At 38.5% G+C, this 26,198-nt stretch overlaps 3 protein-coding genes across 14 annotated transcripts in view; 1 reads left to right on the top strand and 2 right to left on the bottom strand.

The window, feature by feature from the left end:
• Positions 1–353: 353 nt before the first annotated feature.
• SNRPE (small nuclear ribonucleoprotein polypeptide E) lies at positions 354–9,298 on the bottom strand. 3 transcript variants are annotated; one of them, XM_004459062.4, is made up of 5 exons: positions 9,160–9,298; positions 8,644–8,670; positions 7,487–7,549; positions 6,665–6,743; positions 354–4,966 (listed from the first exon to the last, which is right to left on the bottom strand). In XM_004459062.4, exons 1-5 carry the CDS (start codon positions 9,211–9,213, stop codon positions 4,911–4,913), a joined length of 279 nt encoding a protein of 92 aa, XP_004459119.1. In that variant the 5' UTR covers positions 9,214–9,298; the 3' UTR covers positions 354–4,910. The 3 variants fall into 3 exon arrangements, with proteins under 3 accessions (XP_004459119.1, XP_071063760.1, XP_004459120.1); XM_071207659.1 differs by having other exon boundaries at positions 9,178–9,277; XM_004459063.4 differs by lacking the exon at positions 8,644–8,670 and having other exon boundaries at positions 9,178–9,294.
• A 6,961-nt stretch (positions 9,299–16,259) lies between these two features.
• ZC3H11A (zinc finger CCCH-type containing 11A) overlaps positions 16,260–26,198 on the bottom strand; it is a 49,769-nt gene continuing 39,830 nt past the window's right edge. For all 10 annotated transcript variants that reach the window (XM_071207656.1, XM_058274996.2, XM_058274994.2 and 7 more), the window contains 6 exons: positions 22,655–23,155; positions 22,218–22,297; positions 20,936–21,254; positions 20,078–20,244; positions 19,657–19,724; positions 16,260–18,242 (listed from right to left, as the gene is read on the bottom strand). In XM_071207656.1, the coding sequence (XP_071063757.1) occupies positions 17,984–18,242; positions 19,657–19,724; positions 20,078–20,244; positions 20,936–21,254; positions 22,218–22,297; positions 22,655–23,155 (1,394 nt within the window). In that variant the 3' untranslated portion in view covers positions 16,260–17,983. The remainder of the gene's footprint in view (positions 18,243–19,656; positions 19,725–20,077; positions 20,245–20,935; positions 21,255–22,217; positions 22,298–22,654; positions 23,156–26,198) is intronic.
• LOC105746172 (deoxyuridine 5'-triphosphate nucleotidohydrolase, mitochondrial-like) lies at positions 18,635–19,263 on the top strand. The gene has a single exon (XM_058275002.2). It carries the CDS (start codon positions 18,696–18,698, stop codon positions 19,176–19,178), a length of 483 nt encoding a protein of 160 aa, XP_058130985.1. The 5' UTR covers positions 18,635–18,695; the 3' UTR covers positions 19,179–19,263.

Below are 26,198 nucleotides of genomic sequence, written 5' to 3'. Positions count from 1 at the left end.
CATAAGGACAGCCACCTCGTGTGAAAAAAGCACAGCCCACCTGGGAGTGGCACTGCACACATGGAGAGCTGACGCAGCAAGATGATGCAACAAAAAAGAGATGCAGTTTCCCAGTGCCACCGGATAATGCAAGCGGATGCAGAACACACAGCAAATGACAGAGAGAGCAGACTACTGGGGGGAAGGGGAGATAAATAAATAAAATAATCTTTAAAAAAAAAAATGTTTCAGTGAACAAGTTTCGACAGTTCAACTTTATAAAAATTATAAATAAACCTATTAAATTTTTCTGGACAATGCCAACATTTAGTTTTTTTAAAAAAGAAGTAAATTTCTTACTGACAGCAACTAAATGGTGTTTGTAGCACTTTTATTATACAGTAGATTCCATCCATTCATTGTACTTTTCAAAACTGTCCTATACGCAAGTACGTGCTTTTAATGTTACCTTTTATGCTGTTTCCTATAAGTTTGAGATTAAACATGTTAAACTAAGTTTTAAAAATCTGTCTTGCTTTGTGTGAAATAAAAGTTTGAGTTTACCTTTCCCCACACACATTCACAGAAAAAAATTTTAAACCACAAATTATCCTTGTTTGTAGACAAATAATTCTTAAGCATTTGAGGCATCCAAAAACAAAAACTAAATTTTACATTCTTTACTGTGTCTAACATATTAACATCCAGTAGAACTGACATTGATGAAAAATATAACAACCTCCCAAACTGAGCTCCTTATCAAGTATAGGATACAAACCAGACTGCTTTTCTAGAAATAATAATCACTCACCACCTCTCCTACCGTATCTCTGGTTTAGCAATGCAATCCATCAGCAAGAGGCATTCATTTGTTTATTCTTCCCTGCACAACAAAACATCTCTCATCTCAGGATGGCCCTGGGGACAAACTAATCTGTTAATACTCCAGAGACAGTAGTTTCTATGGACATGAAATGATGATCCAAGATCATCTTTCTCAGGAATTATTTTCTTAACTAGGGAAGGGAGTTAAATTTACTATTTATTGAGAAAGATACCCCTGGGAATGAGGACCAGTTCTCCAGGAGTTAAAACCAAGTCCCCTGGTTCCTTGTATACTTCAGCTACCAGATAAGGAAAATCAGTCACATGACTTCATTTGTATTCCCCCATCTAGCCCAAGATTACTACTTCAATTGGCATTTAACAGTTCTTAACCAAACACCCAATTCCCTTCCAGGCTGAAGATAGGAGGTCCCTGTTCTGGAACAATTACAATTCTTTATGGTCTGTATTAAACAGGCACCCAACTCCAACAGGCCTAAGTAGGGAAACTTATTTCACATACCAAGTTTGATGGAAGGGTAGTTCCACATGGATAATTTTTTGGCTCAAAAGTCACCAAAAAGCAGGTTTTCCCCCATTTTTCTACTCAGCCATCCTAAGGATATTGGTGGTTATTACTTCATACTAGCCTTGCAACAACCCTGTGAGTTTCATTTAAAGTGCTGCCTGATGGTTGGCTGGTATAAGGGAAAGAATTTTCTCTTAAGTGCTTTGGAGGGAAATTTAGAATAACTATAGAATTTTTTAAAATGTGCAAATTCTTTCATCTAGCAATTCCACATCTAACTCAACTTACAGAAATATGTAACTGCATACACATACACACACAAACCAGAAATAAAAACGTTACAAAACTTTTTAAAAGAAAAAAATTGGAACCACCTAAAATACCCATCAACTGGGGAGTGATTACTTAAATTGAGAATTGCACAACAGACCACATCTGTTTAATGTGGGAAATATCCAAATTTTGTTGTTAAAGAGTCAAGTTAAAGACAATATGTGTGCATAGACAAGTAAAAATACCAAAATAACCAAACTATACCTATACATTAATTCTTTCCTAAGAGTGGTTACCTCTGAAGAACAGCAGTGGGAAAAGAACAACATTTGTTTTCTACTTTATATCCTTCTGTAGTCCACATTTTCATCAATAAATGCACTCGTTTTTTTCATTGAGTTTTTAAAAATTCCATTGATGCCATGATACCTCCTGGCTCAAAAGGCTTTAATCCAAATTAAACTCAGATCTACTCCCTAAATACAAAACTTTTTTGACAAATGTGATACAATGACAAGAGCTGGTACCTGAAACACAAAATCACAGGGTTTTCAAACTATTCTTATTCTTCTTTCTCCCTACCTACTGCATACTAATAGAAAACCAGGCCCACTTACTTTTCTTTCAGAGCTTATTTCTCTACCCCTCCTACCCCTGCTCCAGGAATGTTATAAGGGTGGTTAACAAGACCCACTCAGAAACCAAGAGCCATTCTACAAAAATAATTGCTCACATACCAAGGGCTGGCAGTTAACAGCAACTTCCCAGCAGCATGTTTTAGTGACTTTAATGAAATAGAGCAACAGCTCCTATAATACAAAATCTGGTTGGAAGAAAAGATCTACAGATTATGGAAAAGTACAACTTAAAAAGCAAACACCACAGGCTCCAGTAAAGCAGAAAAGCAAGCAGAGATTTCTAAATACAGAGCTCAATTCTAAGAGTTCACTGTACCTTATTTCTCACTATCATCATTTGCTCTGCCAAAAATAGAACCTTCCATGTCTTGATCCATTCAGAATAAGCCACAGCAGGCACAGCTCTGCTTACACAGGGCAGCCAGGTCAGAGGCCATACAGGGAAATTGAAAAAGCAGCCAGCAGGTTTTCTTAGGGATTATACTGCTCCAGCTTTTATCCTTCTTCCCAGCTATTTTGGTGCCAAGAAAACTACAGGGAAGTCTTTGCTGTTCTAAAACAGCGCCAATCTTTTCACCAAAGGGCTGAGGCAGTCTCAGGGCTGAAACTCCCTCTGCTGCCCAGTGCTTTCTGTGCATGCTGTAAAGTGATTCATTCAACATATTTCAAACTCAAATATATTAAAAGATCTAAAACTGTCTTTATTTCAAAATATGACCAAAATGGTAAAAGTTGGATTGACTTCTACAAGTCAAACTCACCTACAAATCTCCTCTATTTTAGGAATTTCCTTTTACTCAGTTCAAAGAATATTTCTCTCTGATTGGCACCTGGTAAAGCAGGAATTAAGACTTTCAAGTGCTACTTCCTTAACCCATCCATAACAATACTGCCTTACTAGCTAATTTAAGCTAGGTCTTGAATCATCTTTCAAGATGCCGTTTAAATATCACTTACAGGGAGTGGACTTGGCCCAGTGGTTAGGGCGTCCATCTACCACATGGGAGGTACACGGTTCAAACCCCGGGCCTCCTTGACCCGTGTGGAGCTGGCCCATGCACAGTGCTGATATGCGAAGGAGTGCTGTGCCACATGGGGGTGTCCCCCGCTTAGGGGAGCCCCACGCGCAAGGAGTGTGCCCTGTAAGGAGAGCCGCCCAGTGCAAAATAAAGTTCAGCCTGCCCAGGAATGGCGCCGCACATACAGAATTGATGCAGCAAGATGACTCAACAAAAAGAGACACAGATTCCTGTGCTGCTGACAACAGAAGTGGACAAAGAACATGCAGCAAAATGGACACAGAGGACAACTGGGGGGGGGGAAGGGGAGAGAAATAAAAAAATAAATCTTTAAATAAATATCACTTAGCACACGGTATTGAAACTACTTGCTACCAGTCTGTCTTATTGTATTTACTTTTGTATCCCCATCCTCTGTGCCTAAGCAAAGAGCAGATGCTCAATAACCATTTGTTTAACAGAAATTTAAATAGAAGCATCCAGACATATTGAGAAGGGAAATTTATTCTGTTTAAGAATTCAACTAGGAAATATGCAATTACTAGGGGAGAAAACAAAATTCTCAAGACAGGAAAAAAAGACAATCATTTATTCAAGCATACTATTATTCCGCCTATTATTCTGCCTTGTGTTTTTCAGACTAGGCTCATAATCTCTCTCAGAGCTCATTTTTAATGTACTTTTTAAGACATTTCATTCTTTGCCTATTCTCAAATACTTTTTACCTTTTGATCTTGGTGATAAAAGAATTCATAAGGACCTTATAAGAGTATGAGAATGCTGAGTAAATACTGAAGCTATTAATATGTCCCCAACATGTTAATTAAAACCTTAGTGTTTCAGTATCCAGAATGTGATGAAGACACATATAATTAGTGCAATAACTCTTGTTTATTTTGTGATCCCTCTCTCTTCTCCCAAGTCCAAAACTGAAAGCTTACCTGTCAAAGAGAATTCCTAAACCTTGCCTTAAGAATCTACAGGGGAAGCAGATGTGGCTCAAGCGATTGTGCTCCTGTCTACCATATGGAAGGTCTAGGGTTCAATTTCTGGGGCCTCCTGGTGATGGCAAGCTGGCCGACACAGAGCTGGTGCAGCAAGATGATTCAACAAAAAGAGACACAGAGGAGACAATGAGACACAGCAGACCAGGGAGCTGAGGTGGTGCAAGAGACTGAGCACCTCTCCCACTCCAGAAGGTCCCAGGATCATTTCCCAGGGCCGCCTAAAGAGAAGATAAGCAGACACACAGAAGAGTACACAGCAAATGGACAGAGAGAACAGACAAAGAGGAGCGGGGGATGGATGGATGGACAGACAGACAGATAGATAAATATTGGGGGGAGGGGAGGGAACCCTACAGGTCTGTGCTCAGAGACTAGCAAATGTCCAGGGAAACTGCCACCTTTTAATAGCGTTAAAATAAATACAGCAACTAATGGTGTCACTGTGCCTACCAGGGTCTCGATCAGTGGATATAAAAACAATGTAAACTTTTCAATAAAAACAACCCCAAAGCATTTATTGTGGTATGATAATAATATAACGGTAATAAAAAAAAATTTGAACAATTGTTTTAGAACTATACTTCTAACAACTGACACCTAAAAAAATGTATTCATTTCTCAACAACTTGTCACTCCATTTCTAGTTGGAAACACTTTGTAGCAGAGTAATATTATCTCCTTTTAGCATGATCCGACCTGCAACACACAGAAAAAAGAAACTATTAAAAGCCACACACACACAAATTTTTAACCTCAGAATTTCACATCCTATTTGAAAAATATTTTGAAAATGCTTTCTTATAAAGGTATGTGAACATTTCAAGTGTCTGTATACTTAAAAGCTGTTAGGCTCTATAACACTTTTTCAACAATGACCTCAGGAAGGTACATGAATGTTATTTTATGAAAAGTACACTCAGGCTAAGTCAACCCAAGAAGTTATGCCAGCATTTCCTAACTTTTTGTATTTGTGAAAGTATAGAAACAGGTTGCATGTCAAACAATTCAGGAAATGCAGCAAGCATACTATATAACCCTACTCTTAGAGCTGTTAAATGTTATAACGGCCCATCCTGTAATAAACTAGCTTGTTTAAGCTTTACCCAACATTTCCTAAACTTACTTGAACACCGATCACCTACCCGCCCCCCAGAGAATCCCTATAAATCTCTTGAGTACTGCTAGAGTTCAGCAAAACAGCTTGGGAAATGCTAATAAACTCTGACAGTGTTTAAATTGCTTCACTTTTCCAGGCTTCCATAGGTAAAGCAGTATATTAATCTATTCCAGAGGATGGAATTCAACATTTTTCAAATAATTTATAAATAATATAATCTTAATAAGGCTAACTTGCCCTTCAAGGCAAAGCATCTTTAAATTTGAAAAGTCAAGACTTTCATAAGAAAAGAAGGAAGAAGCACAGTGAAATAGCATACCACTTCTCAAAATCTAATTTCCATATTTCTAATAGAGGCTCAAGAGAGTCCTCAGGGTCTGGAAAAGTCACCTGAAATCTACCTGTGGTCTTTAAAGAAATAAAGAAAAGACAAAATACCTGAATAAACCTCAAATCAATGAGGTATTATTCAGTTCGTCTTGGTGAAGCCATGTATCCTAAAGACTGTTCACTGGGTTAAGAAACTGCATCAACTGTTCACTGTTGACAAATATTTTCGATTTTCCACTGTGTCAGGAATTGAATTAGGTACTGAGCAATTAGCAGAGTACACTAGGAGCAAAAAAGACATGATCCGTGCATGCACTTATGTATAATGGAAGGCTATTATAATAAAATAACCCTACTAATAAATGCTTTACTATAAATTCAAAGAACATATCATAGCCCCCTACTCTAGCAAACCATCACCAAAGCCTGAGCTTAGATGAAGTGATATCTGACTTACATATAGGAATCAGCATATAATACACAAAGGTTTATGGTGGGACAGATTTGCAGACTCAAAAATGAAAGAAAGCCAAGTGTGACTGAAGCTCAAAAAATGAAGCAGGAAAAAAAAAAAAAAAAAAAAAAGAAGCAGAGAGTGATACAATGTAAGCTTCAAGAGGGAGGTAACTGCCAAATCATGCAGGGCCTTTCTGAAAAATGGTGTGTCATTCCCCTCCACCCCCAACAATATCAAATGCTGCTTATCACTCTTAAGTAAAATAAGGACTAATATGACTATAGATTTAACACGGTGACCTTAGTGAAAGTTGTTTGGATGGACTGACAGAAACAGAATGGAGTAGGGTAAGACCTAAAGACCTACCACTGCCCCAAACAATAATTTCTGAAATGCAAACTAAATTTAAACATGAACTGAGCTGCAGATCATTCAATTCTGCAAGTGAATAAAAACTTCTGGGATTCTTTAAGACCATCTATATTCTTACCCAGTTGTTTTCTTGACTTTGTTTTAGAATGAATTTCTTCTGCATCATCTAATACGAGGTTCATGTACTCATCAAAACCCTAGAAGATAAGCCAATTCATTGTCATCATCGAGATATATCCAAACCATTCCAAAACAGATATACCTATCTAGAATGTCAACGAACTTCAGAAATTCACCCCACTAACAACCTTTCAGCTGAAACAAGGCAAATGGAGGCACTGCCTCCCACCCTAAGTCTTTTTAAATAACAAAAAAAGCCAGAATATATTTTAAATTACTTCTCAAATCCTTTGGACTTAATATTTCATAAACTATGCCAAGGATACATTTTCCCTATCTTTTCTAACCTGTCCAATATAAAATAGGTGTGACTATTTATCAGTTAGCTTCTATTGCCACTACTCTACCCATGTTTCACACAAAACATGATTTACTACTAACCACACTTGTTTTCTAACTGCTAAATGGGGAAGAGAGTACTGATGGATTCTAAGATGGAATACCAAACAGAATACCAAAGGGCCCTGAGACAGTACTTTCAGTCATGTTTTATCTGTATACTATTCAGGGTATCCTCCCATTCTGGAAATCTTATTTAATCCAGCTAGCCCTACTCAGTTATCACTCAATCCAGAACTAATACTCTATTAATCTCACCCTCTATTGTTATGTTTTATCTTTTCTGTCTCCTTCCGCATATACTAATATTGTTATTTAAATAATTTAAAACTGACTTCTTGTATACACCTCTGCTGGCTTTGTTCTATGAATCTTTTTCTATGAACAAACTGCTTTAAAATAAAATATCCTGGGTACTCACAATAATACACCCTTCTATCCGCATATTTACTTGCTCATAGAGCCACACCTGAATCCGGGATCTCTGAAATAATCATAAAGATAGAAATGTTAAAATAAGTAAACAAAATTGAATCACCCTGGTTGAAAAGAAGAGAAACATATCTCCTAAAAACTTTCTGACAAACAGAAGCAGTTTTAACCATAAAACCTGAACCTAAGAATGAAGGTTGGTTATTTGCCAAGAAACCTTTTCATTTAAAAAATGCTATACTGAGCCTGTCCCAGCTGATAATTTTTCTATTACCTTGGGACTTGATCAGATTTCTTACTGCTTCTAGTCCTAAAATATTTAGAGTGAAAACTGGTGACAACTAAGGGCGAATCAGTTAGTTTTCAAAGATCAAGACTAAGGGCTTCTTCTTTATCTTCTAAAGCAAAACCTAGCCTCAAATCAGAGGTTCCTCTAGGTTCTGAATGTTCCACGTCACACATCTAATAATCAGGGAGGGATCATTAATTCCGGTGATTAGAGATTACAATGGCTTTTATTTACTCCATTTTACAATTGTGTTGCCTATCACACACTAAACTTTGCCAAAGCAACAGGAATTATTTTCTTTCAGTCATAACTTAAAAACACCCTGACCTGCCAACTCAAAGAAAGCAGTCTGCTACTAAATTCTCTGAATCTACCTCTCCTCTTCCCCCTTTTCAGTGTCTTTTTTATATTACTTTTCTTCCCTTCTAGTGTCTTTTTTATATTTAAGCTTTCCCACAGGCACCAAACACACAACCTTGTGACAAGGCTTAAATTGGTTGGGTTTTTCTTCCAAGCAATATAACCATTGGGGACAGGGAGGAAGGAGCCAATGATCTGGCCAAAATCACAATAAAAGAACCAATGTCCACATACCATTGCTATGTCTGCTAATAAATAGCTTTAAAATTAGTAAAGACAGTACAATTCTTTGCATGCTTGGAGATGGCAGCAATACATGCCATTTTATCACATTAGAGCTTTCCTTGCGATCCTTTCCCCTCATTCCCAACAACCCCAACTTTCATCTATTTTTTTTTAACTTTAGTAACACATCAGATTGGGCACGTTGACAGGAACAGCTAAATAAAGTCACTCAACTTAAAATACCATAATAAAGCAACAAATAACTTACGTACATTTTGCAAATATCTGAAGATGAGGTTCTGCACCACAGTGGTTAAGAAAAAAAATACACGAATAGCAGAGGCTCTGCTTCCCGAAACTGGCCGCTCCCACCCCCACCTCACTTTTTTTTTTTTTTTTTTTTTTGGTTTTCTGAAAGCGAGGCCTGGTATCTACGCGACGAAGAGTGCCCGAAAAAAGGCAGTCAACAAGGGTTCCTAAAGATCCTGAAGGAATCTGTTCCGATTCCCTTACTCTCCAGGGGTTTCCTTGGCGCTAAAATTTTCCTCCTTCCCCAAACCGTAACTCGCAATTTAATAAATTGTCTTCCCTCCGCTCACCTCTCGCATTCCTGCATTTCCCACCTCCCACCGGTTCTTCAACTACCCGCGCTTTCTCCCAGTCTCGATAGCCCCGGGGGCTGATGGGATGTAGAGCCGCACTCTGCTCCCTCTGAACCGCTTTCTACTTGCTCTTTCGCCCCGATCCCTGGTCTGAACCTTCTAGTCCTGACATTCCGCGTAGGATACGATGGGCTGCACCATCACCTTCTGCACTTTTTGGCCCTGGCCACGGTAAGCCATGGTGGAAGTTCACAAAGACCACACGAACCAGCACAGCACCTCAGAAAGCAACTTCCGGAATTAAAAACCGGAAGCGGAAGTGTATGCTGCCTACGCGACGATCTGGGCGGTGCCTAGGAAGTGCCTCTCTAGCTGCGGGGTCGCTTTCTCTGTGCTCTGCAGCATTCGGGGGAAGCCTAACCCAGGCAACCGCATTTTGGAACCTGGGTAGAGCCTATGGCGCCACCTGGAGGGAGACAGCCGGAAGTGCCGAGGGACTTCGGCGGTGCTGCGGCCGTGTTGTGGAGGCGGCCAAGGCGCAGGCGCCAGCGCGTTTCCATTTTCTGATTGTGCTTTATGAACCACCATCTCCCGACTGCTAATCTTGTCCGTAAAATTGATTAACTTGGTGTTTTTTCTGAGGCCTAGTTTCCTGGAATTTAACATTGAGGGTAGCGTTGTAGGAGAGAAGGTAGGGCGGCAAGAAGCCCAAACAAACTCCAGGACTCTTAGCACCAGGCATTCTGAACGCAAAAGCCAGGCGCTGTGGTTTGCTCCAAAAACGGATTCAATTCTTGCATCAACTTTGCAAGGAGTTTTATTGTATGGTGGTCTAGCGTGAAGGCGCTGAAATCCGATTGCTGGACTCGAATCTGGCTCGCTAGTTGTGTGACAAAAGAATAAGTTACTTAGCCTCGCCGATGTGTATATATGTATATTTATGTATATTTTTTGGTACCGGGGATTGAACACCAGACCGCCTTTGTGGTGGAAGCCGGCGGTCAACTACTGAGCCACGTTGGCTCCCCTGAGTTGGGTTTTCTTTTGTTTTACTTGTCGCTGGTTTTTAGGCGACACCTGGATGAACCCTGACCCTCCCATGTGGGAAGTGGATGCTCAATTGCTTGAACCACATCCGCTCCCCAAAGACAGTCTTTTGTAAAATGGAGGTAAAATAATAGTACCTCCTTCATGGGGTTCTGGTGAGGATTCGATGAAGTAATAGTTTGTATGTATATACATTGAAGTCTCAGTCAATGATAGATGTTACATATGTTTCCCTGGGTAACAACTAGTAAGTGAGGGGAGTAGTGATTTGTGAGGGTGTCTGACCCCAAAGTCTACCCTGTCTCACTATTATGTCATTATGACTTGTGGCCTGGCAGAAATCATTTAATTAGACTTCCCATTTTATAGACCAGCTGAAGGAACTCGTTTAGAGGGTACATCACTTAGAGAAACTGGCAGAATGAGAACTTGCTTAATTTCTGTTTAGAGGAAGATAACACTAATGCCTATGTAATCAAGATGCCGAGATCAAATAATATGACAGTGATTTTTAAGCAATATAAAGAGCTAAGAAATGCATTGGTTATTTCTTTTAAAAATTTATTCCCCAAACCCAATTTGGGGAGTCACACTGTTCACACTGTTCACACTGTTCACAGAGTAAACTTGAGAAATATATGCTGTATTAAAATTAGTATTTGTAGAATACACCAGCAATAGCAATATCTATTCCATCTCAGATGCAGGGAGACTTAGCTACTTGTTTTTGTATTTTCCTATCTGTTTCTGAAATTATGATTCCTTAAACTTTTGGAAATTGATTCCTAAAACCACTCATTTAACTGATCATACAACGCATCTGAATTGCTGTGGTTTTCTTCTTTTTAAAAAAGCATGATTTTGCTTTTTTACATTTAAATCTGTGATCCATCTGGAATTTAGCTTAGTATCCTAATATATATCCTAGAGATGATGCAGCTTTGTATTTTCTAGATAGCTACCCAGTTTTCCATCTTCTTTACAAGAAAAAATTTCCTTTTTCAATTTAAAATGCCACATTTATACCAAGTGTATGTATATATATGTGTGTGTGTATGTATATATGCATATATAAATATGATTTGTATTTTGTTCAGTTGATACTTGAGTTTTTATGGACCAGAACACAGAACTACTATAGTTGTACGTTTTTTTATGATAGAACCAAAAGTAGGACGAATTTTCGTAGCTATTCTTGTTTACTTATTTTTAATATAAACTTCAAAATTAGTTTATTTAATCTAAAAAAGTCCTTTTGGGATTTTTATTGGGGTTTTTATATTAAATAGAATAATTTATCCAAGTACATGACATATTTCCATTTGTTCATATCCTTCTTTGAGTACTTCAGAAGTTTTTTCTTTCTTCATATAGCTCTAGTGCATTTTATAAGTTTAATCCTAGATATTTCATCTCGTTATTTAAAAAATGGGTCTTTTCCTTAATCATATGCTCTAGTTGGTTGTCTAGTTTCTAAAAGAAAAAGAATGATGAATTAAATTACATAAAAAATTATAAAGTTTACATGACTAAAAATCTATCATAATGAGCAAAGTCAAAAGAACTAGGTGAAGCCGCTTAGTAAGGGAATCAGTAGATGGATCTGGTACCTGGCAAAGAGTCCATGTGAACATCAGTAACCCCAAGATGGCTGCTGGAAGAGCTCCTCCCCACCCCCCCAGAAGATTCTGCCGTTCAGAGCAAGATTTCCTTTGGAAGCCAGGAGAAGCCCTGATTTTTCCCAAGGACTTAATTATTGGGCCCTCCTGGGGGAATGATAGGTGGAGTAATCAATCAAAACAGCAAACAGCTGGGACTCCTCCCCTGCCATTAGCATGGCATGGAATAATGAATGGTTTAAAAAGCAAGCACCAAGTATTGCTCTCTTGCCTTCTCCCTGTCCCGGTGCCAGTCCTGCCCTGTTCCTGCCTTCTGTGCCTTTCTCTCATCATGCCCCCCCACATGGATCAACACTCAAGTAAAACCTGGGCATTTATAATCTATAATGGGAAATTGTAGTCTGTAAATCAGTCCACTTTATCACTTTTCAGGCCCTTCTTAAGCTGGGACCCATGATCTGTTATTTTCTCCCATTTCTCTTCCCTCCCTACCTTAAAAAATTACTGGCCTTATTCACCCGATATGCTCTTGAAATTCGTTTCTGTAGCATAGTCAAGAACCTAGACAAAATCGAGTTACAATGGGAAAAATGTTTGTAAGTTATCAGACAAATAGCTAATTTCGCTGTCAGTCTGCCAAAGGCTGCCTATGGAAAAATACCAGAAATGGGTTGGCTTTTACAAAAGGCATTTGGGTAAAAGCTTACACACAGTTCCATGACTGCAAAAATGTCCAAATGAAGGAATCATCAGAGATGCTGTCTCACCGAAGGTCGGCTGTGAGCCAGTCCTGGGGTCCTGCCACGTAGTGAGGCAAAATGGCGGGTCTGCCAGGCTGTCTCTAATTTCTCCTGGAACTCAGCCGCAGGCCATCAGGCATCTCTCCCTGGGCTTTGTTTCTGGGAGGCTCTCCAAGCTTATCTGTCTTTCTGCAGCTGTAGGTGAACCTGCAGTCCACTTTCTCACATGGCCAGGTCAAAATGGCAGAGCTCCTTTTCTGTGTGTCTTTCTCTCTGTGTGTTCTCAGTTTATATAAGACCCAGCAAGAGGGTGGAGACTTAACCTGGGTCATGCCACAGCAAAGGAAATACAAATGGTCTTTAAACATATGAACTGATGCCCAACTTCACCAGTTATAAGAGAAGTGCAAATTAAAACTACACTGAGATATAATTTTTTCAGAGTATCTCTCTCTCTCCCTCCTCCCTGCCCCCCCACTCCTGGAGCCTCTCAGGGGCTTCTCTCTTTGCAGCTCAGCTGTGGGCGAAAACTCTCTCACATGGCAGGATCAAATATGGCTGTGTAATAGTTTCTATCAGCCCCAGCAAGAGGGCGGAGACCCAACCTGAATCATACCAATCAAAAGCCCTAAATCAATCTTATCAAATGATCTAATCAAAGACCCCTCAACTAAATTTCATGCAATCAAGGGGTATCACACCCACAGGAATAGATTAGTTCTTTTTGGGATTCATAAAAGAATTTCAAACTGCCACAATGTTTATCAACAGGAACTAGCTAAATTATTGCTATTGCATATTGTGTAATATTATGCAATATTACATATTTTAATAAATATTTCAATATTTACTCAAGTAAAAATTGAAGCTCCTTTTTTATGTTCTGATATTAAATGATCTCCAATATGTTTTTTTAAATTTATACCCCTCCCTTCCGTCTGTCTTCTGTGTCCTTTCACTGTGTGTTCTTTTGTGTCTGCTTGTATTCGCATTAGGCAGCTCCAGAAACCGATCCTGGGACCTTCCGGAGTGGGAGAGAGGGGATTACTCTCTTGCAACACCTCAGCTCCCCTGTTCTGTTACATCTTATTTTCTCTTGTGTGTCTCTTGTTGAGTCATCTTGCTGTGCCAGCTCTCCACATCTGCTGGCACTCCTGCATGGAGTGACTTTTCCCCTGGGATACGGCATTCCCACACAGGGCGGCACTCCTGCAGGCATTCCCACGCAGGGCGGCACTCCTGCACGGGGGCCGTGCTCCCGCATGGGCCAGCACTCTGCATGGGCCAGCTCGCTGTGTGGGCCAGCTTGCCCTCACCAGGAAGCCCTGGGCATTGAACCTTGGACCTCCTATAGGGTGGACAGGAGCTGAATTGGCTGAGCCACATCCGTTTCCCTCCAATATGTGTTAAGAGAAAAAAACCAACAACCTATGATATGTCTGAGATTTACCCCAAAATAATCCGGTAGAGTCAAGCAGAAAGTAGAGTGAGGCAAAGGAGGCAGGCACCTAGGCAGCAAAACTTAAGGTGGCGAGCATGACAATGAGAATGAGTGCCTCCTTAAATTTTGTGCCTAGGTGCCTTGCTTGCCTCACCCTAGTCCAGGCTCTGGGAATAGAGATGCGTTGGTATGGTTATAGATGAAACAGGATGGGCCATGAATTTGTCATTGTTGAAGCTGGGTAATTACATGGGGATTTATTATCACTTTTTACTTCTGAATATATTTGAATTTTCCCTAATTAAAAAAAGCAAGTATATAAAATACATGATATTGTATGAAAGTATATTTGCTTATATACCTAAAATATCTCTGGATCTATACCTGAGGAACTGATAACATCAATTCTGGAGAACTTGGTTGTTGGGGCAAGAGTAGGAGGGAGGATTTTTACTGTATACTCATATTTTTTGAATTTTGAAACTTGTGAATTTATCACCAATCCAATGAATGAAAAAAAAACTATTAAATAGTGGATAGTGCTATGAAACTTTTTTTTTTTTTTTTTTTAAAGATTTCTCCCTCCTCCCTTGTTTTGCACTCCCTATATGCTCTGTTGTGTGCTTGTCTTCTTTTTAGGAGGCACCTGGAACCAAACCAGGACCTCCCACGCGGCTTGAGCCAGCTCTGCTCCCGCTTATTGTCGCTTATTGCCTCTTATTGCGTCTTAGTTGTCTCAGCTCACTGCTTGCTCATCTTCTTTAGGAGGCACTGGGAAAGGAAACTGGGACCTCCCATGTGGTAGGCAGGTGCCAACTGCTTGAGCCACATCTGCTTCCCTATTTCCTTTGATTGCAACAAATCATAATGTGCTTATAAAATTTGAGATTGTCATGACTTTGCCAAGCTATCTGCAAAAGACTTTGAGAGTCACTGACCCAAAGAGATACGACTTAGAAGTTACCTACAGGCCTCCCAAATATTTAAGTGCATCCTTTCTCTCAGCTTGAAGTTTCCTTCCATCTCACCCAGAAACCTTACAACTTGGATGGTTGCCTAGCCTCATTAACTAGAAGCATGTCAAAGAAAGGAATTGGGAATAGGCAGTGGCAGACTAGTAAAGATTCACAGCCTTTGAAATGGATCAAGAACTTTTTCATTGCACATTAAAATGATCAAGTATTTTGTGTTCATGCCCTTAACATCATTTTGCAAATTAAATTGAAGTAGTCTGGAGATTAATGCAGTCTAATTTGAATTGTGGAAACTTGCAAAAATTTATTGAGCAGACTCCTACGATCAGATTTAGGGGAAAAAAGCTTTCAAAGGTTAAACTAATCAAATCTCATGGCTCCTAAGTGTACTCTCACAGCTATGATATGTTTACTGAACTTGAACCTACAGTTGGGGGGGAAATGGCAGTGATCTTCGAATGGGATGCAAGACTTAGTGTCAAAATGGATATGTGAATTGAGAGGCCACTGCAAGTGATCAATAAGTGTTAGCCAGTTTAAAATAGAGTTTACTATTAGGCAATTGGCACCTGGACACCATACATTTCCTGCTGCTAAACTGCCAAATTGCAATTAAATATTTTGAAGAATTGCAAAATTCTTAATTATTCTGGCAAAATTAAGCCTGTCTTCTAAAAGGATAATAGAACTTTGACCAGTATAGATCAAACTTTGTTCCTGAAGCTGTAATTATTAAATATTAGTCTTTATTTCTGTGTGGTTTCAAAGACTGGTTGAGTTGAAAGTAAACTTGTCTGTAGAGATGACAGGCTTGATCTGCTGGAATTTGGGGTTAAGGTTAGAACTTTGGGGATCATTTGAGATAAATACGTGAATTCCAAATCTTGAAATTTTTGGTTATGCCAAACTCTGCAATATTTGGGTCCTTCTACAGTTAAAATTGAAAAACATCATTATTCAAATGAATGTTTTGTTTTTTTGGGAAAAATAATTCTGCATGTTGGGATTACTTTTATACCACCACTTTAAAAAATCTGTTCAAGTTTATATGTATCCTTGTGCTATAAAAAAATAGCACACTGCTAAAAAAAACTTGGACTCTACTGAATTAAATTTTTATATACCTTCATACTTTAAAATTCTAAATCACAGATGCTAAGATCACTTTTAAACCCTCCATTAAAAGATTAATGGCACCACTTGAATTATACTGATAAACAACTAAATATCAGTGTCAGAAAAATAGTCCATGTGATAGATGACATAATAGTATGTATTCTTACCTAATGTATAAGCACCCAGAACTGAAGCACATTTGTGGGTATTTTTCGCCATGTCCTAGTGAAAGATATCTAGAGCCAAATATTTGTGAAATTTGAGCATTTACACAAAAGGCGAACAGCTTTCTGAGGGTTACCTCTGTCAAGGCAGATCCTAGGCTTAAGTAAGACTACTTACTCACATCAAGACTTTCCTACACCAGTTTTATTTAAAACACAAATAGGTATTTCTCTCTGTAATGGCAAATGATTCAGATAATGCTGAACATGAATCGTTGACTAATACAAGGGATTTAAATATGAAACAAAATTATTTTTTAAAAAAGCAAAAGAATCAAGGTTATATACAAAAGGGACCTGGAATCGGCAAGCTGATCCCAAAATGATATGAGTAGAAAATCTGTGGTGAAACCACAACATTCCATTTCTGCTTTGGAGAAGGGCTATCATACAACACTCAGTTGAAGATGGATCAGTAGAAAGATGTCTCTATATAAATTTCAAGCCAGTTTTGCTTGTGCAGAATCATCCAGATCTTTCCAAGAATGAACAAGGTAATCCTGTGGCTTTCTTCTTTTTCCATATTTCCAACAAGGCTACATGAAGTTCAACTCTTGATGAGCTGCTTACAACAGCAGTTCCTTAGGAGCCAACATGACAGGTGGGTCAGATTTCCCTATGAGAAACAAAACTGGCCACCCAGAGCAAAATATCAAAATGGGCAAGTCCTTCTTTCCTCTTCTGATTATTGTACAATGTGTCTCCGTTAAGATTATTATCCCCATCATACTTGTTCCTTCACAAGTCTAAACCCTTGAGGTGATATGAAGGAGACCAACATCAAGAAAAGAAAATTCAATTCTGAAATGAAAAAAATGGTAGTAATGGAAGGTATACAATACACCCCCAGAGAATCTCAATATCCCAGCTACAGTACACTTCAATGTACTGCTACAGTCAATAGATAAATATCGGCAGCTTGAATGAGTTCATTTTGTTCCCTTAGGTGGTTAAAGGGCACCCAATAAATACTGGAGAGTTAAAAATTAAAAAATTAACCAATTTTTGTCCTTGTATAATTCAATGCCAGTAAGAAGCAAGTGCTGAAGAAGAAAAGGGACAACTTTCATACTAAAAAAGAATTCCTCTAATCATGTCACCTCTTATAGAGAATCCAAGGAATCCCAGAAATAGAAAATTAGTTTCAGGGGACCCCTGAGGCACTTTAAAGCCTTAAAAAATTAAAAAATTACAGTAATAATAAATTAGCTATTGCTCTTCAGAGGCTTACAGAGCAGCAGAAGCATCAAAATCAGGTCCAAAGAGTAGGTCCAGATTACCAGCTTCGTGAGCTGCTTAGCCCTCTCTAAAGCTCAGTTGAATCTCTAAATACATTTAAAAAGACATACAGTTTAACACAGATTAAGTTGATTTTTTTGTTTAGTGGTAGCATGAAATTTGGTCCTTAATGGTAGCAGCTGTCTTCATCCTTTCAAACTCATGTAATATTAAGTACATTAACACAACACAGAAAGGAAATACAACAAAGGGGGAAAATAAGTCACAAATGACAAACACCTCAAGGAGTCACTAAGTTCTCTTGCACCCTTTCATTTGGATCTCCCTCTCAGTCTCTGGTGGAGAGAAAGGTAAAACAGAACTTCATCTCAAAGATGCTAAACAATGGCATCAAATGGACAAAAATGGTTATCAAGGGTCTTAAAAATCTGACCCCAAAGAATACAGGACACATACAGATAATTCAGAGGTATACTTCTCATTTGGGGCAAATTCTAGACTAAAGAAATCATCACCTTGGGTAAATGTTATAATAGATGAAACTAAGTCCAGTTTTTTTGGTGAGTTTTTTTTTTTTTTTTTTTTTTTAAACGTGTGTTCACTACCACCTTCAACTATCAATCATTTCGGATAGCTCAAGTAGAAGGTCATCTTCATCCTTCCCAGGATCCAGGTCAATCTCAGCTTCTAATTTGCCTCCAGAAATCTCCCATATTAATTTCTCAAAATCATCCTCCACAGAGAGCGGGGGCTTTCCTGTTGAGGCAGAGCTGAGCCGGCGAGTTTTTGTGGCCGTATGGGATGAGGAAGGGCCAGATACTTCTGGTGATGAGGGATTTGAAAAAGACTGGGTTGGAGGCATTGTAAGACTGTAAGGAGAAAAATAAAAAAGATTAGAAAGCTGACCCTTTTCAGTGGTCTGCAGAATCGCCTAGTTTCAGGGACACAAAGGTTTACCAAGACTTGTTTCTTAGGACACAAAAAACTGTCTTACTAATTTGGGACCAACCATCTTCATAATTTAAAGCATAATTCAATTCATCTTTTATATAATATAGCAAAATATAAACAAGATGATACAGAGAGAACAGTAATTCTGAGTTTCATGTTTTCTTACAATTAATTAGAAGTTTAGAGGATTTATTTAGATATGGCTAAACTGTAAATGTTCAAAGTTATTTAACAGTGTTTATACTCTAGGTTGCAAAATAACTGTAGTCTAAAGTTGAGTTAACAGAGAACTTGGTCTGTTGCCTCCTGGGGGCCTCATCTTGTGCTCTCTTTTTGGGTTCTTTCTTCTCTCTTCCGTTCTCTACACCACCATGCCCTGCTCTGAAGAGACCCCCGCCATTTCCCCCAGTAAGCGGGCCCGGCCTGCAGAGGAGGGCGGCGTGCGGATCTGCTTTGCTCGGCTTTCGGAGCACGCCATGGCCCCGGCCAAGGGGTCCAGCTTTGACCTGTACAGTGCCTATGATTATACAATACCACCCATGGAGAAAGCCCTTGTGAAAGCAGACATTCAGAGAGCCCTTCCTTCTGGATGTTATGAAAGAGTAGCTCCACGTTCTGGCTTGGCTGCAAAACACTCCACGGATGTAGGAGTTGGTGTCATAGATGAAGATTATGGAGGAAATGTTGGTGTTGTGCTTTTTAATTTTGGCAAAGAAAAGTTTGAAGTGAAAAAGGGTGATCGAATTGCACAGCTGATTTGTGAATGGATTTTTTATCCAGAAATAGAGGAAGTTCAGGTTTTGGATGTCACTGAAAGGGGTTCAGGAGGTTTTGGGTCTACCGAAAAGAATTAAAATTTATGCCAAGAACATACTTTTTTCCTTAAAAATAATGCTTCACTTAAAATGTTTTGGTGTTTGTGTGACTATAAACCCTTTAAACTTTAACTTCTAAAAACATTTGGTTTTCTTATGGTCAAGGAAAGGGCACCTCTAGTGGGATCACCGAAATTTTTTTGTTTTTTTTACTTATTGTTGTATGTAAATCTGCTTCGTGGTGTCATAATACAAACATTTTCTTTTGCAGTTTATTTTATGTATAAATATAGATCTATTGGGAAATGTGTATTATTTGATTCACTAAATGCTACCCCATCAGCAACTTATTTTTCTTTGCTTTATAAACCATAAAAAATGCCTTTTATTCAGTAAACTTGAATTTGTACAGATACAAATTATTGCATAAATTGAACTAAAAGATAATAAAAAGCAGAGGTTAAAGTTAAAAAAATAAATAAATAAAGTTGAGTTAACAAGAATTGCAAGGTATTACCTGTCCCTAGGTTTTTCTGTCTCAGGCACAGTGACTGATTTGTCCTCAGAGAGGAGTGGGACAACAGCCTGCAAAAGAAAGAAGAGGGACAATTCAGTGAGAGAGCCAGGCTTTTTTATCTCACCATATTCATTTTCTTTTGCTCTTAGAATCATAGTTATCTTTATCCTGGAAGTCCAATAATCAGTAACCCAAGGTCAAGTGTTCAAATAAGTAAATACTTTAAACACTAGCTTAAACAAACAAATCTAAAACACCCACCTGCCACTCCACAAATGTCTAATGTAAATGTAAAATAAAGTTAACAACCTAAACAACTGAAATGCTTAGGAAATGGCAGGAAGTATTACACAAAGATAAAGAGTTAATTTTTTCTCCTTTCCTCCTACATAAAGTACTATGAAGTTGGATTCCTTCTTACCACAGCTACTTTTTTGGCTGGGTTTTCCTGAAGGATGCTGCTGGAACTGAGTGGCTTCACAGCTGCAATGACGGCAGGGTGGACCTCTGCTGCTTTGCGTTTGGGTGCCAATTTAGAGGATGCAACAACTTTAACCACAGATGGCTTCACATTCACTTTGGGTTTTGCTACAAGGGGCAGAAAATATCTGATTAATAATCTCTTTTACATGGAGAATAATTCCAAATAAAATACCAAAAATTCTTTATTATATATACCACAACTATTTTAAAAAGCGTTGAAAATTACCCTCAGGCAATCTGTACTACATATGGCCATAATGCTACATATGCAACTGATCCTTTTCACTGACTCTTAAATTCTCCACTATTCTTCTATTTCTGGTATTTTTATTCCAGAAGGAAGAAGCACCCACAGAAAGTTTTAAACAGGACTTTTTTTTTTTTTTCCTTTATTGAGGTATTGGGGCCGGGGATTGAACCAAGGACCTTGCATGTCAGAAGCCAATGCTCAAACACTAAGCCACATTGACTTCCTTGAGTTGTTTTTTCTTCCGTTTGTTTCCTTGTTGTTGGCTTTTTTTAGGAGGTACCAGGAACCAAACCCAGGACCTCCCATGTGGGGAGCAGGCGTTCGGCCACTTGAGCCACATCCACTTTCCAAGATAGGGCTTTTTAAACAACAATCTTAAATTCTGGAAAGGAGTTCATCTAGTTTTGTCTTTTCAAATAGCGTCATCAGAAATACTAGTTTCTAGCTCCCTGACTGTATACAAGGCCAATTAAATGTTTCCAGGGAGTTATGAAAATTTGGTAATTGTGAAGTCCTAAAGCAAGATGCACTGTAAGGAACACTCACCTTTACCCCTTTTTTCTAAGGGCTGTGCTGCACATTTCACATTCAATATTGAATCTCCAATCCCTGAGGTTTCTACCTCTACTTTCTGGGATGACTTTGTTGGAAGTCGTTTTGTCAGGTGCCGAGGGATGCCTGACACAGGTTTCTCCACCACTTCAGTATTGCAAGAGGCTACATCTCCCTGAAGGGGTATGAAAACTGATTTTTCCTTCTGTTGAGGTCCCCTTTCCTGCTGTTTCTGCATGTGCTTCTCTCTCATGGTCTCACATCTCTTGACGTGAATTTTCGTGATCTCAATTGCTGTGGTCTCATCTGAAGCCTGCAGATAAATTTAAATGATAGAATCAGGTATTCCTAACAACCCATATGATAAACATTATTTACTAGGTAACAGGCTAACATCTAAGTCAAGCACAATTTGAGAGAAGTGAAGTGAAAAGCTAAGTGATATTAAAGAGACAATGCCAAGCTTAAGATGAAAGATCAGAATTAAAGATGTGTGGAACAATAACCCACAGCTTTTACAGGTTACACAATCATGACCCCTAACTCATACACTTGAACAAAGATTTACGTATTAAAGTATTCATTACCCTACTAATTATAATTGTGTAAGACAAAATCTAAATGTTCGGGAAACAGATTATATATGTACAATAGGATATTATGTGGCGAGCAAAAATAAATGTTTCTAAAGAATTATCACTATGATAAAGATTATTTTTAAGAAGAGGCAGGCTACAAGTTCGCAATTGTGTTTTAAGCATGAATTAAACACTAAACAAGTTCAGATGCATGCATATCTAAACAAAAGGCTTGAAAGAAATCCACGAAAAAATTAATGGTGGCTATGTCTGGTTGTGGAAAAAAGAATTTTTCATTCTTTTCCAAAGTAAAAATTCCCAAGTTAAGAATGATGAGCAATATTACTCTCAAAGGCAGGAAAAAACTTAATTTAAAAACTATTATGGGGAGTAGGTGAAGCTCAGTGACTGAGTGCCTGTTTCAAGGCCCCAGGTTCATGCCACCATACCTCCTAAAAAAAATTAATGATCAATTAAAAACAACTTTATAAGGGCAGAGAACACTGATATAATAGAAGTACAGAAAACTTCTCATAAACAACTATATGCATAGTGAAAGACTATTTACTAATATGTCACTGAAGTGTTGAACAGAAATTTATTTTAAGTGAAAACTAAGCAGCATATTTTACCATCCATGTTGTAGCCCTTGCTTGCCATGAGACAAAACTTTATAAAATGGTTCTAAATTAACTTACCTCTTTAGGGTCTGCTGAAGTAACACTACTCTGAGAAACAATTTCACTTCCCTCCTGAAGTTTCTTCTCTTCTTTTATACCTATATTCACATTAAGCACATAGTTGGTTATTTCATTTAGGCTGCAACTACATGATGTCTGAAATTAAACATAATTTTTCCTAATGCATAGAAAACAGAACAAATCAAATTGTAGATAAAACCAACAGTCTAACAATCTAAAACTAAGAATTTTCTTCAGGTCTCAAAATGCACACTACAGGTATATAGGGTCTGAAGAGTGCTGCTGTAAAGAAACAGATTAACCTCATTTAATCTAATGGTTTTGAAAGTTACTGGAAGAAAAATTCTCATAGAACTCCCATGAATATCTGGTGGAACAATGCCCTTTGGAATATCATTTGGGGACATGGATCTACAGTCTAAGCTCTTTTGTACCTGTTCTTTTGGTGATGCGGAGCAGCCGCCTTGTCCCTGGGGTGGCCTCAGGTTGAGGCTGGGAACTGGTGCTGCTCGTGTTCTGCTGCACCCTCAGTGCTTTCTCCAACTTAATTTCCTCCAGCGTTTTGATATGCACCTCTTGCATAGGCTTTGTTCTACTTGCAGGCTCCTCTGACTGTCCTTTGCTGACAACTATGGGTGGCAAAACCACTGTTTTTTTAACATCACTATCAGTCTTTAACTTGATGCAAGTTACATCCTTTTTGTTTTTTTGTCTCTCTGCTTCCTGCTGTCGATGTTTCTTTTCAGCCAGGACCTCAGAGAAGGTTTTGATTCGGATAGTGGAGGAGCTTCTTGTTCCTGAGATGGAATCATCAGCTTTTGAAGATCCTTCTGTCTTGAGTTTTGTTTGCAATTCTCCACGTTTTTGACTGGCTCTTTCAAGAAGAATTTCTTCAAGTGTCTTCACATGGATCTCACCAACTTTAGTAACTCTCTCTGTTTTCATGGGGAAAAATAATATGTCATTGTTCTCAATATACCTGGGGTATATCACTTATTGACTTGTGATTCCTCTACTCTTGAAATAGAACAAAGTCCTCTAAATAGGTATCATTTATACAGGCAAGGACAACAATCTAAAGTACTACATTAGTTTCAATCCCAATTTTACCTTATTGCATGTTTCAGGTAGTGACCCTCGAGAAAAACTTTTAAAAGGCAAAAATTACTGATACGTGTTTCTATTCAGAGGCTTATTCTTGAGGCACTTGAAAGTCACTACTAGTTGGAGACTTGTCATTATAAACCATCCCATTAAAAATAACAATAAATTCTTTTGCTCACTCATATAAACATATCCAGAACACTGTGCTAGAAATAAAAAATAGCAAGCAAAAACAATCTCAACCCACATGTAATTTTACACTCTAACAAAAACCAACAATTACACAAGCAATAACAAAGTATGATAATGAAATTACTTTCATTAAAAAAAAGTATGCTATAGAAGCACAGAGCAAGAATTCCAACCTTCATCTGGCAATGAGTTAAAGGACGCTTTGCACGGCTGTGGCTCAAGCAACTGAGCTCTTGTTTACCCGGGTTTGATCCCCAGGACCCTCCTCGTAAAAAAAGAAAAAAGGCATCCCAGACCTACAAGGTACAAAGAGGCACACCCAAAAAAAAAAAAGAAAGAAAAAAGACACAACCAGATAGGGAAGAAAAAAAAAAAGACACTTTACAGAGTTAATGGTATTTAAATGATGAAAAGATGCAAAGGATATAAAACTGCTAACAAGATATAAGAAAATCAGGAAAGGGTCCAGACAGGGTTATGTCATGAAACCTAATTGAGGAGCTATTTTTAATAATAAATCTGTTTAAATTCACACTTGATCAGTGCAGCAGTTTGGTATTATTTATGAATTCCAAAAATAAATATTGGGGTATGTTTGTGACCTGGTCTGTTCCTCTGGGCATATTAGATTGGACTGGATTCAGAGGTTTCACTTTTACTTGATTAAATAACAATTAAGGCTTTGATTGGGCCACACTGAGAATGACAAGCCTTATGCCAGCTTACAGCTGAGACTGGAAAAATGTGGAACCATGGAGCCATGGAAGGAGGAAGACTGAACCCTCGCAGACATCATGTGCCATCTTGCGCCAACACATAGCAACAGGCTCTGGGTGAGAAAGTACCTCTTATGGTCCCTTGAGTTGGATTCTTTAGGGCCTTGTGACTGTAAGCTTCTACCCCAAATAAATAACTTTTATAAAAACAATCTGATTTCTGGTTATCAGTACCCCTTTGGCTGACTAATACAATTAGATAAAGCACAAGAAAAGAAAATTACAGATCATAATCCCTTATGAATATAAATGCAAAAATCGTCAACAAAATACTGGCAAACAGAATTTAATATAATAAAAAGGTTAGGGAAGTGGACTTGGCCCAGTGGATAGGGCGTCCCTCTACCACATGGGAGGTCTGCGGTTCAAATCCGGGGCCTCCTTGACCCGTGTGGAGCTGGCCCACGTGCAGTGCTGATGCACGCAAGGAGTGCCCTGCCACGCAGCGGTGCCCCCCCGCATACGGGAGCCCCACGCGCAAGCAGTGCGCCCCTAAGGAGAGCTGCCCGGTGAGAAAGAAAACGCAGCCTGCCCAGGAATGGCACCGCACACAGAGAGAGCTGGCACAGCAAGATGAAGCAACAAAAAGAAACACAGATTCCAGTGCTGCTGACAACAACAGAAGCAGACAAAAAGAACATGCAGCAAATGGACACAGAGAACAGACAACTGGGGTGGGAGAGAAATAAAACAAATCTTTAAAAAAAAAGGGCTATACCCCATGATCAAGTGGGATTTACTCCAGGAATGCAAGCATGGTTCCACATAATAAAACCAATCAATATAATATACAATAATATAATGAAGGGAAAAAAAACATGGAATCAAAAAACAAAACAAACAACAAAAATAATGGATGCAGAAAAGGCATCTGACAAAACCCAGCATCTAGTTTCAGGAAACTAGAAATAGAAGGTAACTTTCTCAACATGATAAAGGGCATGAAAAATCCACAGCAAATAGCATACTCAATGGTAAGATCAGGAAAAAGAAAAGGATGCCCACTGTTACCAATGCTATCCAATATTGTGCCAGAAGTTCCAGCCAAAGCAAGTAGGTAAGAGAAAGAAATAAAAGGCACCCATATTGGAAAAGAAGAAGTAAAACTATCTCTCTTTGAAGATGACATGATTATATACAGAAAATCCCAAAGAATCCATAAGAAAGCTAAAAGAACTACTGAATGATTACAGCAAAGTTGTAGGATGCAAGATTGACACAAAAAAGCCCACTGTGTTTTTATATACCAGTAGTGTCTAATCTGAAAAGGAAATTTAGAATCCATTTATAATAGCATCTGAAAGAAAAAATTACCCAGGAATAAATTTCATCAAGGAAGTGAAAAACTTGTAAAATGAAAACTGAAAAATACTGAAAGAAATTAAAGACCTGAATAGGGGAGTAGATACAGCTCAAGTGGTTGAGTGCCTGCTTCCCATGTATGAGGTCCCAGGTTTGATCCCCAGTACCACCTAAAAACAAAGACAAACGAAAAAACCAACTCTCATTGGGAAGTGATTGTAGCTCAGTGGTTGAGCACTGCTTCCTATGTACAAGGTCTGGATTCAATCCCCCGTACCTCCTTAAAAAAATAATCTAAATAAATGGAAATACAATCTGTGTACATGAACTAAAAAACTTAAAACTGTTAAGATGTCAATACTACATGAACTGATCTACAGATTTAGTGCAAACTGAATCCAACTTTCAGGAGTTGTTTTTTGTAGAAATGGAAAAGCCAATCCTCAAATTCAAATGAAACTGGCAAGGGGCCCCGAAAAGCCAAAACAATCTTGAAGAACAAAGATGGAGAACCAACACTTCCAAATTTCAATATTTACTACAAAAAACTACACTACGTTAAATAGTGAGTGGTACTGGAGTAAGGATAGACATATAAACCATC

The sequence above is a fragment of the Dasypus novemcinctus genome, chromosome 13 (genome assembly GCF_030445035.2).
Source record: "Dasypus novemcinctus isolate mDasNov1 chromosome 13, mDasNov1.1.hap2, whole genome shotgun sequence".
Lineage (NCBI taxonomy): Eukaryota > Metazoa > Chordata > Mammalia > Cingulata > Dasypodidae > Dasypus > Dasypus novemcinctus.
This window is presented reverse-complemented; position numbering and strand designations above follow the sequence as displayed.